Source organism: Melopsittacus undulatus, chromosome 5 (genome assembly GCF_012275295.1).
Source record: "Melopsittacus undulatus isolate bMelUnd1 chromosome 5, bMelUnd1.mat.Z, whole genome shotgun sequence".
NCBI lineage: Eukaryota > Metazoa > Chordata > Aves > Psittaciformes > Psittaculidae > Melopsittacus > Melopsittacus undulatus.
The window spans coordinates 40,822,424-40,839,188 of NC_047531.1; the positions used below are offsets into that span (position 1 = coordinate 40,822,424).

Consider the following 16,765-nt stretch of genomic DNA (forward strand, 5'->3'; position numbering starts at 1 on the left):
CTGCATTTTTAAACCCATGAAACCTGTTAAGCTTTGCAATGTTCCTCAGCCAGGGTGTCACTGAGTTTAAAAATATGAGAGTCCATACATGCACTCAGCATCATCCTGAGCTTCATCCAAACCCGAGTTCCTCAAAAGTGCAATGAGACTAAAATAAACCTTGAAGAGAGGCCAAATTTTCTCAGCCTAACAGCCAACCTCCATTTAAACAATTTCCATTACCTCTGAGTGGTAGTTTCCCAGCACTTGATATATATAGGGACAGTTTATATCTACATGGCTTATCAGCAGTACTTGAAAAGGCACAAGTGACACTTGGAATGACAAAAATCCAGTGCACCAACACACTTTGCCTTGAGCCTCCTGCCACAAGGATTACACACACTTGTTCAAAAGCCTTTTGCAATAAGGAGATTAGAGCAGCTGAATTAGCTTGCAGAAGTCTATTTGCATTTGAGCTACTGAACCAAATTCAGGAAGGGTACAGTCCTTGGGAACATTCCACTTCTACCATGAGGTCCTAAGGGAAGAGCTAACAATAGGAAATTGTTCATTACTAAAGGGCATTTTAATTAGGAAGAGAGGTATGCTGGTACAGGTAGCAATAAAAGAATCCACACTACAGGAGTGAACAGTGAATATCCTGTAGAGCTTGTAGGAAACTTGCCAGGACAGTGAAAATCCCATTATTCCTTTTTTTGTTTTTTTTATTACTTTACTTTTTTCATTATTATTGAATAGCCTTTTTTTCTGTCAGTAAAAGAATGTATGGTACAAACTTTTCTACCTTTTCCCCTGAAGTTATGCAAGGTATCTCCAGCTCTGCAGCTAAGATGGAAATAACAGTTTCAGGAGATCTATATATTCCAACAAAAGGCAGGTAAAGCTGACAACCATATCAGTTTCTTCCTATAGGACCTCATCAGTAAAGAAATTGAGTGTAGATAGGATGACACACATACCTACATTCAGTGCAGTGCAACAGATAAATCCATAAATCATAAATCCATAAATCCAGGTAATTAAAATCAGGGTAATGCAGGACATAACAAATCTGAGTGTTCAGGTTCACAGCAATCCAGCTACTTAAGCACACCTTCATTTTTAGGTGTATGTATTACAGTGGGTCAATTCAAGCAGGGTATTCTCTTTTTTTTTTATGTCTCTGGGCCACGTCATTTTGCTTTTCAGAATATCAAGCCCAATAATTATGTGAGGAATAACCCAGCTGGCATCAGGGCCAGAATGAACACAGATAACTAAAGAGATGCCCTGAGAGATTCACAAGGAATAGCAGGAGTGGGATAAAACATTACTGGACTTTGACACCAGATCAGTTACATCAAATCATTAGGAAGTAAAAATACCACAGCTCAGTTGGGGTTGTGCCTGCCAAGCTGCATCTTCTTTCTACTGAGGTTTCACACATGGAAAAATGTAATGTAAATTCTACAGTCTTAACACAGCTTCCATGGCAGGTACTGCCAGGTAGTGGGGAAGTGGTTTGCCTTGGTAAGAATTGATTAAAACTGATCCAAAATTGTCAAGTTTTCACAAGGCTCAGAATCCACCCATACTTTTGGCCACTTCTCTACGTACCACCTAAGCAACTTAACCAGGAAGCCTACTCTCCTGCAGATTTTTCCTGTGGGACCCAAAGCCTCTAGTCTTTGAAGTTGATAACAAAACTGTGTCTGTGTTCAAATTTAAACCACGCTGTAGGCTCTGTTTCTAAGGCAGCTAATCACCTCTATCAACTCATATCTTTCTTTTTCTGGAAAGAGGAACAGTAAGCAGAGGAACAAGACAAGAAATGTCAGTGAATACACTGGGGAAAGGAGAGACGGGTTGGAGAGACACTCACGTCTGCAGGTCTGCTTGGCATCCCTGTAGTATCCCTGGGAGCAGACTAGCACACACATGCCGGTGTGGGAGAGAACTAGGCTGGTGCTGCAGGAAGAGCAGGCAAATGGACCCCCACTGGTGCAGGTTTTACAGGAAGGGTGACACCCTGCAAGGACAGCAAGAACATGTGTTTCTGCACAAGAAAAAGTAGAGCTTTGACCAAGTTCCAAAAGCTTCTGCAAACCACTCTCAACATGGTGATGATACTGAGTACCAAAAATTCCTACTAAGTTCCTTTTATTGGTGCACAGCATTCAGGAGCGGAAGCACAACCCATCCACATTGTGGCAGTAGGATTAAATGGCTTTATCTGTGCCATGCACACTAGCTCTCTTTCCTCCCTTCCCTTCCATTTTTATTCATCCCTCTTCTCTTTGACCTCCCCTTCTCCTTAAGAACAATCCTATAGGATCAGGCCAAGACCTTTCTACCAGGAAAGAGTGAAAAAAGGGCAAGCAGGTATCAGTACCTCCTGTCATGCCTTCTCTCAACCAGTTTCAGATCAGATCCTCCCCAGCCTGATGTGCTTATCTATTAGGAACCACCCAGTGCTTTCCTGACAGTTCCACACCTCCCTGGAGATTTATATTAATCCCTTCTTCAGCAGCTGCACAGCTGCTACCTATTCCAAGAAGTAACACTGACAAGGAACAGTCCTTCTCTATGTGCCTTCTCTCCATTTCTCTCTTGGTCTGATTGAAAAGATTTAAAATACCAGAGGACCAGGCCAATGTATCCTCTTAATTTCTCCAAAGTGGGGGTACAGACTCACAAAATTATTAGTCTGTTGTATTTTTGATAGGCCTTTACCTAAAAATTGATGCCATCATTATACCTGTCAGGCCAAACGAATCATGAGCGGAAGCAGGCAAAGAAACCAGAGAACTGCTTATGCTGCACTAGAGATCTTAAAAGCCAGCACAAAATGTAATGGGTGCTCTGACACAGTCTGAATAATGCAGAACTTCTTTGAAATGAAACCTTTATATAAAAGGGAAGAAACATCATCCCTATATTTAAATTTCCAGGAAGACAAAATATCTCTCTTAGGAGTCTTTCCAATTAAATGACACACAGATTTCATTTGTCAAAAACAGGTAAATAAACACACAGCTCCCTGAGTGCTTGAGAGAAGCTTTGAAACATTAATTACCAGTTGTTGGACTGGATTAGGAAATTCCTGCAAATGGAGCATCACCATCTTAATTTTAATGTGAAGGATTTCTTGTTTTGACTTCTTTCTCTTAAAATAAAATGCAATACCCTTTACTCAGCATAAGACACATAGGGCTCAAACATGTCTCTGTCAGCCACATAAGCTGACAAGAAAAGCAGCCTTCTTTCTTCTGACAGTCCCAGAAATATAAAGCAGCTCAGACAATAATCAGAATATGAAACCACATTAACAGCAAACACTGGATAGATGAATGCACAGAAAGCTGAAGAATAAAATGTGCTATCAGTGCAGCTTCATCCATGCACCTGGAGTGCTGCTAAGCCTAAAAGGCTGAATGAAATTAGCTTTTTGGCCTGGAAATTGGTCTGCTTTAAATGATCACCTTTTGGACAGTTACTATAGCAAGACAAGAAGACCTTAGCTGGGATGATACTCCATTTTAGGCTGTAGAAGATCCTGAGAAGGTGCTCCTAGAAACAGTTCTGCTTCTGTGAGCAGAAGTTGTACAGCCTTTGAAAGTACATATCCAGAAAACATTTTTGAGTGTCAGCATCCCAGAACTGTGCTGGGACCACAGAAGTTGGAGACTTTGTGATGGGCACCAGAAAAGTTATCCTTTATTGTGCTTAAGAAACCCATCTCCTCCTAGGAGTGACCTCAGGGTAGCTAATTAGAACATGAGAAATGGGATTTACCAGAGAGAAAGAGAAAACCCCATCTTCACCACCTCAAGTATACTGCTGTCTGATACTCATCACACTTGTAAGAGTGGGCTAGGTCCCAGCAACTGCAGCATGTACAGACAGTATAGTACTCTCTGTCTCAAGGACCTCACAGTCTGCAAGCAGAGAGAGGGGAGCAAGGAAGTAGTGCTCCCAGCCAGGTGACAGTTATTAGCCAGGAAGGACATCTCTAGCTCCCAGTCCAGCCAGCTGGATAAAGCTTCTTCACTAAATAGGAACCATTTAATGGAACATCTCACAGGATCCAGGTGGTCACTTGCAGTTGCTTGAGGCATCTGTAGGGACTACTCACTTTTGCAGGCACCATTCTCCGCATAGTACCCCATCGGACAGTCAGGAATGCAGTGATCCCCCAGGAGCCAGAGACGGGCATTCTGGCACTTCAGACAGATGCTGCCGGTGTCTCGCAGGTTGGCCACACACTGGCGGCACAAAGGGTGGCAGTCTAAAGGAAGCAGGGAATAACAGACACTGTCATGACAGAGGGACAAAACAGAATGGCTAGGGGAAATTCAAGGAAGATATTAGGGATGTAACTTTCAGAGCTCTTTCCTGCTATCTGGTGCACAAGGGCTGAGATAAAGTGCTTAATTCTGCACTTCCAGATACCTGCAGGCTCTCTCTGAAGCAAGGACTAACAGAAGTGGGGTGTTTTCCTTGTGCAAGAGAGATGACTATAAATTACCATATTCAAGGAACAGTTCTTTCCTCTTGTCCTCATCCCCACTTTTCCTCAACAACCATATTCTCTGCATCTCTTGTGCCCACTCAAGCATCCACTTTCCCATCCCTCAGAGAGTTTGGGGAACTTTGTACAAAGCCGGTTCAAAGCTCTTCACTTTCCCCAAACCTTTCTCTGATTTTAGGTGCTTCTACCTACAGGTTTGTCTTTGAAAAACTATGCTGGCAGCTGTAGGCCTTCATCTTCCTCTGCTGCCACTGCTGAAAAGCAAAGAGCACAACCTGTACAGTTTTATGACCTTCTGCTGTAGTTTTAAGCACACAAATGAGACATCCATACCCCGAAGAGGCCACTGAAGAACTCAAAGCCAAACCAAGCTAAAAGAGGCATTTACAGTTGCATGAGAGTGCCTCAAAACCTTTTTCTTTTTATATTTTTCCCCAGCTTGTGTCTCCTGACCTCTGCCTGAACTTATGTGCTTCAAAAGGTTTTACAACAAGCCTTTTGTATGCACAACAGTGCAATGTAAGGCAACCTGAAGCCAAATTAATCCTCATTATGGTAATTCAGAAAATTATAAAGGGAATGACTACTGTCTTGAAAGAACTGGAATTATGAGGCTTGATTTGAGTACCTGGCTTCTTGTCAGATTTTGAGTGAAGGTTCAACTTTCTGCCTTTTGTCTCTTGTGACAGCATTACTGCAGATTGTCAGGCAATCTTATTTTACAAGCTGAAGACAAGCTCACATCAGAGTCCAGGGGAATTCTATATCCATACCAGCAAGAACATAATAGCCTCACTTCTGTGCATCACACCTGACTTTACAGGGTATATAATCTCTTCTTAGTTTCTGTCCCATACTCTCAACCTTGCAGATGGGAAATCAAGAGCCAGAGGGGATGTAAAGGTGTGCAAGAAGAAACATTCTGCTTAAGATAGTGACCCTGTAAGTTCTCAATTCATCACTGTCAGGACAGTGGTAAGAAAAGCAAAGCAGCACATGAGCTCATGCTCCAAACTCAAAGACAAAGCTCAAAACCTCCTTAGAGGGGTTACTGTAAGGCAGCTTCTGACTGCACAGGAGAAGAACTCAAAACCCAAGGCATCATCCGATCAACCTTCACAGCCAAAGATCCCAAACCTGTACTGACATCAGAGTGGAAAGAGCTGCCATCTATCTGTGGCCTCACAGAAGGCAGAAAGGATCACCCAGCCCAGGTTACAGAGCAAGAACCAAGATTTCACACAAAAGGCCCTGAGCACCATATGTAATCTGTATGCACAGGGCTGGAGGTGGGGTAAAGAGTTCTATACACTTGTAGTCAACAAATTAACATAAATCCAATTAGTTTCTCATGCTTTCATATTTACCTGGTGATATGTAGACTCCCCTGATTGTTAAAATGATAATACACCAGTTTACTCTCCTGCCAGAGCTGCTGGCCTCTAATAGAGAGCTTTGGATAGATACAAGTAACCAAACTCACTGAGTATGGTCAACAGGTTCCACAGATTGAGCATAAAAACAAGACAGAGAAAACTCAAGGGTATCCAAATAACCAGTATCTAGATTCTCCCAAAGTAAAGTTTAAAAAGCTAAGTATCTACAAAACTAGGTGCTGTTGCAGTACAATTTTTCTCTATGTTCAAAGAGTTCTCTTTCTCAGCCCCATCACTCTCTTGTTCCTTTGCAAGCCTGTAGATCAAAGAGCACACACGGCCAAATAAAACACCAGGACAGACACGGTGAATCTGAGGGACATTGGGGAACTAGTGACAGAGTAAAGGAAGAACTGAAGTACTTTGTTTTAGAAAAGATTATTTAAATTTCTCACAGCAGGCTCTCTCTGAAGCAAGGACTAACAGAAGTGGGGTGTTTTCCTTATGCTTCTCAATAATACTGCACAGCCATATTTGTTCCCTGCTTCTGCCTTCTCCCTGTCAATGCTCAACTCCAGCTAAGCCAAGTTGCTGCCTGTGGGCTTTGGGTTTTGGAAGTTTCACATCATAGAATTATAGAATGGTCTGGGTTGGAAGGGACCTTTTAAAGCTCATCCAGTTCCAACCCCTGCCATGGGCAGGGACACCTTCTGCTAGAGCAGGTTTCTCCAAGCCCCGTCCAACCTGGCCTTGAACACTGCCAGGGATGGAGCAGCCACAACTTCCCATATTTGCTGCAAGTGAGTTCAACAGAGTTATTTAATAAACTTAGATTTCTTCCAGTGTCCCAACTGGATTTTCAGGGCAGCTTATCACTCCCTTGCTTGTAGTCCCAAGGCCTCCCTTCCCATTTTTTTGAGACTACTGACTTGCATCCCAGTGTCCACACTGTCCTGCTACCCTTTAACCTGGGTCTAATTTCCTCCTTGTCAATTCACCTCTATACACCATCCCCCCCCCTTACCTATCCCTTATCTTCCTATAAAGCAAATATCATTGTAAAGTATAATATAATCACTTACACAGATTTCCATTTCCAGAGTTACTTTACTTCCATACCCACTTTAGCTTTCTCCCCCCGCACCTATCCCTTATCTTCCTATAAAGCAAATATCATTGTAAAGTATAATATAATCACACAGATTTCCATTTCCAGAGTTACTTTACTTCCATACCCACTTTAGCTTTCTCTTAGCAAACAAGTACTGCCCTTAATATATGAAAAGTATTTATTATATATTGTTCCCTTGCCTGTCAAGCCAAAGGTGGCTGTCTGAGGAGATAAAAAATCATCTCTGAAGTATTTGTGATTGCTCATAAAGGAAACCAGAAGCATTTCTACCTCTCAGTTCCACCATTTGCTAAGCAATCAAGCAGTTGTGTTGTTTAAATACACTTTCCCTCTTAAGGGCTCTTTAGAAAAAAAAGTCTTGATGCATTTTTTTGTATTATATTCTAAGGTATGAGGTTTAACATGGAGCATTACTTGAAATCAGTACTTAAACCACCATGCAGTTACAGGCATGTCAGCATGCAAACATCCCCTAGCACTTTACAATAAATCCAAACCAGTGTGACTGACTCAGGTTATTTCGTGCTGACAAGGATTTTTTGTTTGATTTGGTGTTTGGAAGGAGCTTTTTGTCCCTTTAAAAAAAAAAAAAAACAAAGGGAATTTGTCACAGAGACAAGGGAAGTGAACCCTGGAAGTGTAACCATGTTTTCAGGGATCTGCCTGCATCCTCTGAAAAAGGTGAGAGTTTCTCTAGGCAGCTTAAGGTGGGAAAACCTGGCACAAATGAGCCTAGACCAAAGCAGGGAAATGAACTTCCATTTTCTTCTTCTGGCAGCTCAGCTGTTAACTTCTGTAGAAGGTTGCACCCAGCGACTAAGTTGAGCCAAGCCCCCAGTTTCCCTCTTCCTCTGCTCAGGGAAACTCCAGCTCTTTGTGATGATATCAGTGTCTCTTTAAAAGTATGGCAATAGCTCATTAACTTTACAAGGAGCTGAATGTATTTCTTGTTGTCAGACTGTTCCTTCTGGAATTTTAAAAGCAAGGCAGAAGGGCTTTTTACAGGGACCCTCCTGAGTGAGCTCTTCTGGTTAATCTTTGAACATTTTTACAACAGCTTAAGAAAGCAAAGGCCCAAGGAGCTGAACAGGGGGACTGGGAGTTCTCTTTCAAGGAAGATGCAGCTGGAAGTTAAGATAGGACCTTGGGGATGTTTTGAGTTTCATTTCACTCCAGCTGCCCAGGCTACTAATTCTGGTAGGTGGTCCTTTGCATCCTGCATCCAGGAGAAGATCAACAAGGAAGCCTCAAGATCAGTGAGAAAGCCTCAAGACAGGCATATGATTTATTCAAATCAGAAAGGCCAGGAGTCTGTGAGCAAGGCAACAGTTTTAGTGGCGGTGCTATTTTTTTGACTGGTGACTGCAACATTTCTTGAAGCTGAAGTTTGTCTTGGACAAGCAGGAGAGAGAAATCAATGAGTGTCTTCAAACTGGGCAAACAAAAAAAGCAGAAGCCCCAATAGTCAAAGGTGGATAGCTAAAGCCACACACACATTCCAGCATGTACACTTCAGCTATGAAATAAAATTAATCAATTGCTTGCTCTTGAAGAAGATAGGCACAAATTCAGTGTGCCCAAACCAGACTGCAGAAACTCATTAATCTTTAGAATATTGAAGCCATTTTGTCTTTCTTCTGCTTACATCTGAAACGCTTCTTTGATAAACTGCTGAAAACAAGATTTTTTTTTTCTATTAACAAGGCAAATGTTCCAATCCTTATTCAGGTAACATGTACAATAACAGCATTAATTCACAGGCAATGGTTTCAAGTGACAGTTGGTTTTCTCCACCCTGCATGAAAGATTTTCCCCTGAAGGTCCATAAAATATGACAGATGGTGATAATGCACAGCAGTCTGTATAAGTCATAACACAGTTCTGCCTGGAGAGTCAGGAATTAGAGATAAATGGGAAGATAATTGTAAAAATACATCGCTTTGGGAAGCAAAGGAAGAAGCTTTGTTAGACTCTGATGCAAATCATACATTATGCAAGTGTCAGGGGTTTTAATGTTCTCTTTTACAGGACAGCTGCTCTTTAACTGGTAATTAATAACTTGCAAGGGCAAATTTAGCATTTCAATCAGGACTGACTGAGAAGAATGAGTGAAATTTAACAACCTGGATGTGGAGCTCTTTAGCAGAACTGGCAACACATAACCTTTGCTTGAGCATCAGACATAAATCTGGCACAAAGAGCAGCAAACCTCAGACTGCAGTTCTGAGACCAAAGCACAACTTTTTTAAAAGGCAACAAATAACTATGAAAAATTTCTTCCCTGTGAGGGTGATGAGACACTGGCACAGAGAAGCTTTGTTGTTGGTTGTCCAGAGAAGCTGTGGCTGCCCCATCCCTAGCAGTGTCCAAGGCCAGGTTGGATGGGGCTTGGAGCAACCCAATCTAGTGGAAGGAGTCCCTGCCCATGGCAGCAGGCTGGGACTGGATGAACTTTAAGGTCCCTTCCCACCCAAAGCATTCTAGGATTCTATATTCCTCTATGACTTCAGTTAGACCAAGAAACATTAATGCATCTATATGCAAGACCATGTGAACATTAAGGGTTCCTATCTGACAAAGAATATCTGTACTAGCCTCCTGAGGGCAGGACCAGCTCAAGTAAGTTACATAGCAAAACTAAAGTCAGAGCTGGAAGAACAAAAGGTGTCTCTTTATGTTCTTACTGTGTTGCACCTGGAAAGCCTTCTCTCCTGTTTTGGGGACATAGATCCAAACACTCAATATTGACACTCAGTGATGTCAGGCATTGTGAACCAAGCCTTGAAAATATGTTTCTACTTTGAGAAGTCTCCAAACAGTGGACTGTGCTCATCCCCTACAGGGCTCCAAAAAAAAGCTCGTTAGTTTGCAAGGAAAGGATGCATCACCAGCCTGCAATTGCTTTGGAGCTCAGAGAGCCAGGAAGGGCTCTTCGCAGATAATTCACCTCTGTCAGTGCCACATATGCGCAGGTCAAACCTTGCTCTCCACGTTGCCTGAGCAAGCCCATTTGCAATTTCAGCTCCTCATTATTCCCAGGCACTGTGACATCTAGCTAATCCCCTGGGACTTCGGGAGCAAGCATATTGCTCTATGACACCTTGACAAACTTACAGGAAACAGCAGTCTAAAAGGGGTAATTACAGCACATAGCATCCAGCAAGCAGTAGAGTAAACCCTAAATAATCCTGGTTTATGATGAATGGCAATATTTTTTTCCAGTGAAATTTACTGCTCAAAGAGCATTTCCACAGGCCTTTTTTTCATGGGAAGCATAATGACAAGTAATGGGAAAATAAGGTGGAAGAAGCAAAGTGGATACAGCTATGATTTGACTGGACACTAACAAATACCATTGTAGCCCCAGAAATTTTACAGGGCAGAGACAGCTCTTTACATTAAAATGCTGAATTATTTCCATACTGCAATTATTTGACTGTATGAAAAATTTTTATTCCTCAACCTGATTTCCCATGTACACACAGAACTGTAGAATACTTTTAGGACATTTTCCTACTCCTCATATACTTTGTTTCCCACCTCTCTTTGTCTCCGCAGACAAAACTGTTGTTTAACAGGAAGATGAAGAAATGGTTCACAAAATCAATCTGTAGGCAGCAAAGAAACAAGTCTTTCCTAAAAAAACCCCAACACATATAAAAAAGAAGTCTCTGTGAAGGGGAATTATCTGTCTTAAATTGAGAACAATAGCCTTTCAATGGGTGTATCTATTATGCCTAATGCAATTTTCCCTTTTCTTAGGATTACTATCTCACTTGGAACTGTTCAGCCTAGATTAAGCCTCACAAACCATATCTCTTTTAGATAAAGAAAAAAAATGGCTTGATAAAGCTCAGAAATTGTTGGAGCAATTCCCAGGATATGTTTATACATGTCTGCGTGATGGATTAAAAGGAATTTTTCTCTTTAGACAGACATATGCAATCAGTGGCTTCTGATGATAGGCTTAAGTGTAGGCACTGAGCACCCACAAAGTATAACCCCTATACAGAAATCCTACTGCCTCCCGAGAATGCACACAGCAATGCTAACTGTACCATTTCTTATTTAAGGCCCTTAAAGAAAACTTCTCTGAATCACAAATGGTTCCTTAACTCACTTTACTGAAGTTCTGTGCAGGAGCTAAGCAACTTTCCTGTCTCTGGATCCTGCAGGTTTGGCTCTACAACAACGGACCGGCCCAGAAAGATCATCACACTGTATGACCCATGCCATCTCCTCTTACTTACCCACACAATATCCCACCAGGTTGAGATATTGCTCTTCTTTGCAGCTAGTCCAGCACTTTCCACTGACTAAAGTCGCGTGGGGATGGCAGGTTAAGCACGCCAGATCAGAAGGGCCATGGCATGTCTTGCAGGATGGATGACAGGCTGGGTAAGACAATCAACACTTGTTATGCTCTTGGTATAGTGCACCTTACACTCTCCCCTCCTCAAAAAGCCAACCCCTGTAACAATTATCTACAAAACACAAACATAAAATGATCTCATAGCATCAGTAACTGTAGAGTTGTGGCTTGGAAGGCTCTTACAACCTCATTTTGAATAAACAAGATGAGAAATGAATTGTCAGTTTAAAAACATGATCTGTTCTCTGCATTATTCAAGGTATAAATCTATACAGAACATAAAATATAAAGAGATTAGCCCTTTTATTTCTCTCTACCACACTCTTGTGCACATAAGAAAGAGAGTGGGATGTATAAGGGAGATAAATTATCTTGGGATTGTATCAACATTATAGTGGCATAAGTTTGGTATTCACAAGTAGAAAGCCCAGGAATGATTTCTGCTCAAAGACCTCCCAAACCAAAATCTATGAAACCTGAATGCCAGGCCAGCTCATTAGCTATCCTGCCTGCTAAAAGCTCAACAAAAGGATTGCAGGTAAAGTGGTCAAGACTGCTCAAAAATATTTCACTCAGACTGCTTTTGTATCCCTCCACCTTTAAAGACAGATGCCACATTTCCATACTGCAGATCTGAGGGAGACACAAATAATACAGCTAATGATCTGTACAAAAAAAAAACAAAAACAAACCCAGACCTTGAAACTGCTCTTAAAGCTCTGTTATGAATAAAAGCACACAATTTAAAAAATCTCCCACCTCAGGACTCTCCCAGGCTACATACAATTGCCCACACCCCACATGGAAGCTGGGGGTTTGACCAAACGTGTCATGTCCCAACACTTTTCTCAGCTTCTCAGAAATCATGCCCATGAATCCAGTGTTCAAAAGGAAGAATCAGTTTTCTTAGACACACCTGTATTAACTAAGCATTGCTGCTCAAATCCCGCAGGAGATCTAAGCTTGCAGCAGACAGGAAGATGCCTCTTTCCTGACACTGACATTTTGTTTCTAAGACATTTACGTAAGCCTAAAACCACATAATGCAGCATGCAGCAGTTACCTCAGCTCTAAGGTGGCAGTGTTCAGCCTCAAACTTGATGAATCTTTACAATAGCTTGCCAAAAAAACTTATTTATAGAGTTGTTCCTTGGACAAATAAATTGAATAATGGACTTTAGAAGAGGTTTCTCTCTCTACATTTGAGGCCTTCCAGGGAAGTAACCAGTAAATTTCTCCCTCTGCCAGAACAGATATATGTATGCCTGACCCAATGAATTGATTATAAAATAGGAGACAACTTTCAGTTGACCTTGAAGGGACTAATCAGATTTCAAACACCTGCTTTTCCTCACCCATCATACTAAGCAGCTCATAATGAACAGCATACCCCAAAAGTCACCATTTTTTCAAGAGGCAGACAGGATTTAATCCTTGCAGTTACTCAGGAGGTCAGTAATCACATTCATCTGTGTAGATGAGCTCAAACAAGCTGAAGGAAGGCCACTTGCTGACTGGTGGGCAAGGCTGAGGTGCGAATAAATAACACTGTTAACACTATGGATCAGGCATATTCATAGATGTAATGGCTTTTCTCCCCTATCTGCAGAATTCCTTCCTTCTAACCCCAGCCCTATAGCCAGGAGTGGACATAAAATACAGGTGCTTTATATGGACAATATGCTTATCTAGCCTAATAAAAGCAGACCATTTTTCAGTGTTGTCTGGTAAAGGGTTTTTTTTACAGCACACTGGCTAAGAACATCATCTAAGCCTACTGAAATGAAACGCAAAATATCTTCAGGGAAACAGTCCAGAGGAACAAAATTGATTATAATTTACGATTCAATGTGTACACCTCTCTCCCATTAGGAGGAGATTCCGTTTCCTGAAATTGGACTATCCTATTCTCCCCTGAAAATACTTAAATAGCCTCATATAAATCTGACAGCATCTCTAATTACTTTGAGAAATGCACTACAAAACGTGCATGCAATGAAATCCAGCAGTATAAGCTGCAGGTGCCTGCACTATGCACTCACAGTAGCAGTGATCTTTGTGGCTGAACAGCCCCTCTGGACACTCAGAGAGGCATCTGCCTTCAAGCAGGACGTGGGAAGACAGACAAGCCGTGCAGTCCTGGGAAGTGTTCCCCACGCAGGCTGCACAGGAGGGGTGGCACTCTGCAGGGAAGGGAAAAAAACAAGATGACAGACAGGTAAATTATTTCCAGCTTATTTTGGTTGTTACTGTCCTAAATTATGGCTAGTTTGCTTTCTCCCCAGTGAAGGTATTTCCGTTAGAGGATTCTCTGCTTCTGAAAGGGTGAAAGGGTGAAAGGGCAGGAGTACAAAGGTTGTATTGCACATTTCTTCAAGGCAAGGAGCAAGCACAGAAAGCTGCATATTTAATCTTCTTTTGCACCCACACAATTCATTACTGAAGCTGTGCTGAGGTGAGCAATGCTGTGTAATTCCATTCTCCCTAGAAGAACTGTGGGGGTCTGCAAACTTACCAGATTCTGAAATCATCTTTCACTATCACCCTACAGTTACTCTGGGAAGGAGTTTCTATCCAGCATCACTGCACAGTTATCATTAGCTGTTCTGGAGCAGTAAGAGCAAATATACATAGAGGTGGGCTGCTCACTTTACAGCTAGTGAAGTGAGCACTAGTTACAAGGATGATTCAGCAAGAATGAACAGTACAATTAAAAAGTTAGACTTCACCTTTACTGGTACTGACCCATCCAAGCCAAATTAAACTAAATAAGCTGATTAACTGAATAAACTCATTAGTTAAAAACCTTATTTATTAGAGTAGTGACTCGAGGCACATGTTCTTGGTGTGAGTCTTCACTGAACACAAAGAGACTTCCTGCCCTCTAGGGAGACATGACAGACACAAGGCTGGAGAGAAGAAATGAAATGGAATGAAATGATTTACACAACTACGCTTAGCTGTCTGCAAGAGAGTCAGCTGGGGATCCTCATCACAAATGCAACATCTCCAGGACTCTCTTTAGCTCAAGTGACTCAAATCACGTAAGAAAGAAACTTCTTACGGTTTCATCAGGGAAACTTCAAGCATTAGAGAAATAGACATCTATTTCTGTTGTTCGGTGAGAAATTCCCAACCACACATGTAAAACCTTCAAATCCAGCTCCTGTTCAATGCAGGTAGTGCAGGCATGGTATACATCTGTTGTGGGTTTACTTTTTCAAAAAGGTGCAACTACAAGCTTTACATGAGCATTCTACGGGGATAGCTCAAAGTTTGCAATCTTGAATCTTCATACCCTTCTGCAATAAATCAAACTGTTATTGTAACACCATTACTATAATGGCAGAGCTAATAACACATGGGGCTGTGCCGGCATTCTTGCCCACTGACATAATTCAGCACTGCCACTGAACTCTGCTCAAGCCTGTTTGTACAGGTCTGTTCACGCACCTAAGGCAGTGCTATATGGATTTCTTCATTCTGTTCCTGTAACCTGGACTCACCCAAGAAAACCCATTTGATGCCAAGGAACAGCCACTGAATGGGTTGGAGGCTCTACACTAATACCTTCAGTTATTAATCCAAAGAACTATGGTCTGTCTAGGTCACTGCTAAATAGAGACTTATTCCATCCCCCCCAAAAAAGCCACCTCTTCCTCCCTTAAGATCCATTAAGTCAAAAAAAACGAGCTTGTACAGACTCCACCAAGTTGAGATGAAGAGATACAGTAAAAATAAATGGATTTGAAATTATGTCCAGCTGTACAAAATGTTTTTCAACAGGAATAAACAGCCATCTGTAACACTGTTGTTATTGTTACTACCATTACTTTACTTCAGCACTGTAGAGTCACTCTCTCCATTCCTGACAGAGTACCTCCATCCTCTGATTTCCACAGGGGGAAATCACTGCCATTTATGAAACTAGGCTTAGGGTGGGCTGTGTTGGCACAAGATGTTCAGTCTAACCTCTCAGCCTGCTTCTATATGCACTGTTTTCAGGATACTACAGTGTATTTGTTGTAGAAATATTCACACTGGCTGCCACAAGCTCTGTACAGCCAGACTGGCTTCCTGATCCATCCAGTAAACATTCTTTCATGAAGTCCCCCACAGTTTTCTCTCAGAGCAGTGGTAAACCACATATATGTCCCAAGTGTACAACACTTTTGCCCTTTTCTAAACTCTAGCCTTCATGGAAATGCTTCCTACTTGGTATTTCAGGAGCAGTGATGGCATATATGCTGCAGGGCATGTATCAGAAGAGCTTCCTCAAAAGAAAAGACTGCTGTGTAACATCTTGACCTGCTCTAAGGACTAACAAGGAGAAAGCTCAGCCTTTTCTGAAAAGGATTTAAGGACTGATTCTGCTCCAAAATATGTCAGTGGTAAAAATCAAATACTCAATCTCAGTGAAAAGAAAGCTAAGCTCAACTAAGCTGAGCTGTGGAGACTTGAACAGTCATTTAAAACAAAGAAAAAAACCCTACATCCTTTAGTCATAAATTATATGTAGAGTGTATTTTCCCTCAAAAGTACTGGAATATACATTGTCTGAAAGTTACTGAGTTTAAAAATTCATGACTCTCACAAGGCAAACATAGCTCAAGTCACATAAGGATCAAACATCATACAAAATCACCCAGACCACCCAAACCCCAGTGCAACCCTGTGGCTTGGAACAGCCTCTGCTCACCTTTGCAGACTCCTGTGCTGTCCATGTAGAACTGGGCTTGGCAGTGAGAGAGGCAAAAGCCATGTAGTGCTCCTTCAATAGGCTGGTGAGGCTGCAGCACGTTGTCTGGTGCCCTGCATTGCTGGCAATGAGAGCCTCCTGGGCCAATGCAGGTGCGGCACGATGGGTGGCAGCCTGTGCACAGGTCAAGAGAGCAATGAGATGCACAGCTCAGGGAAAAACACTGGTTTGGATCCTCTTTTTCTTTCCTCTTTCCAGTTCTGTGTTGCTGCGGACAGTCTGATACTCAAAGAGCTAGCAAAGAGCATAAGCTTTGCAGCAACTCTCCAGCTAAGAAATCTGTTCCATAAAGAGATGGGGTGTTGTATTTTCTATAATAGAAGGGTTTTTTTTTTAAAAATTGTTTGACATCTTTCCCCTCAGTTCCAAATAACAGCTCTTTCCTTGAATAAAGCTGATGAACAAATAATGTTGGGAAGAACCTGCAGTACCGTACCACAGGCAGTCAACTTTCCTTTAATTTCTGAACTGCAGTGGTGAACACAATCTCACTAGGAGAGAGAGCAAGAAATGACAGGCTGAAGGGCTCACAGAAAGCATAAATTCATCTTCCCAATTTTCAGGTTTTCCACTGCTGCAAAAATGAACCTGGTCTTAGTAAACCTAGTAGGTG

At 41.9% G+C, this 16,765-nt stretch overlaps 1 protein-coding gene across 1 annotated transcript in view; it reads right to left on the reverse strand.

The window, feature by feature from the left end:
• The window catches only part of FRAS1 (Fraser extracellular matrix complex subunit 1), a 159,682-nt gene that overhangs the window by 60,099 nt on the left and 82,818 nt on the right, over positions 1 to 16,765 (reverse strand). The window contains exons 18-22 of the mRNA XM_034063309.1: positions 16,093 to 16,266; positions 13,436 to 13,576; positions 11,272 to 11,415; positions 4,118 to 4,270; positions 1,865 to 2,011 (exon numbers count right to left, since the gene is read on the reverse strand). Of these exons, the coding sequence (XP_033919200.1) occupies positions 1,865 to 2,011; positions 4,118 to 4,270; positions 11,272 to 11,415; positions 13,436 to 13,576; positions 16,093 to 16,266 (759 nt within the window). The remainder of the gene's footprint in view (positions 1 to 1,864; positions 2,012 to 4,117; positions 4,271 to 11,271; positions 11,416 to 13,435; positions 13,577 to 16,092; positions 16,267 to 16,765) is intronic.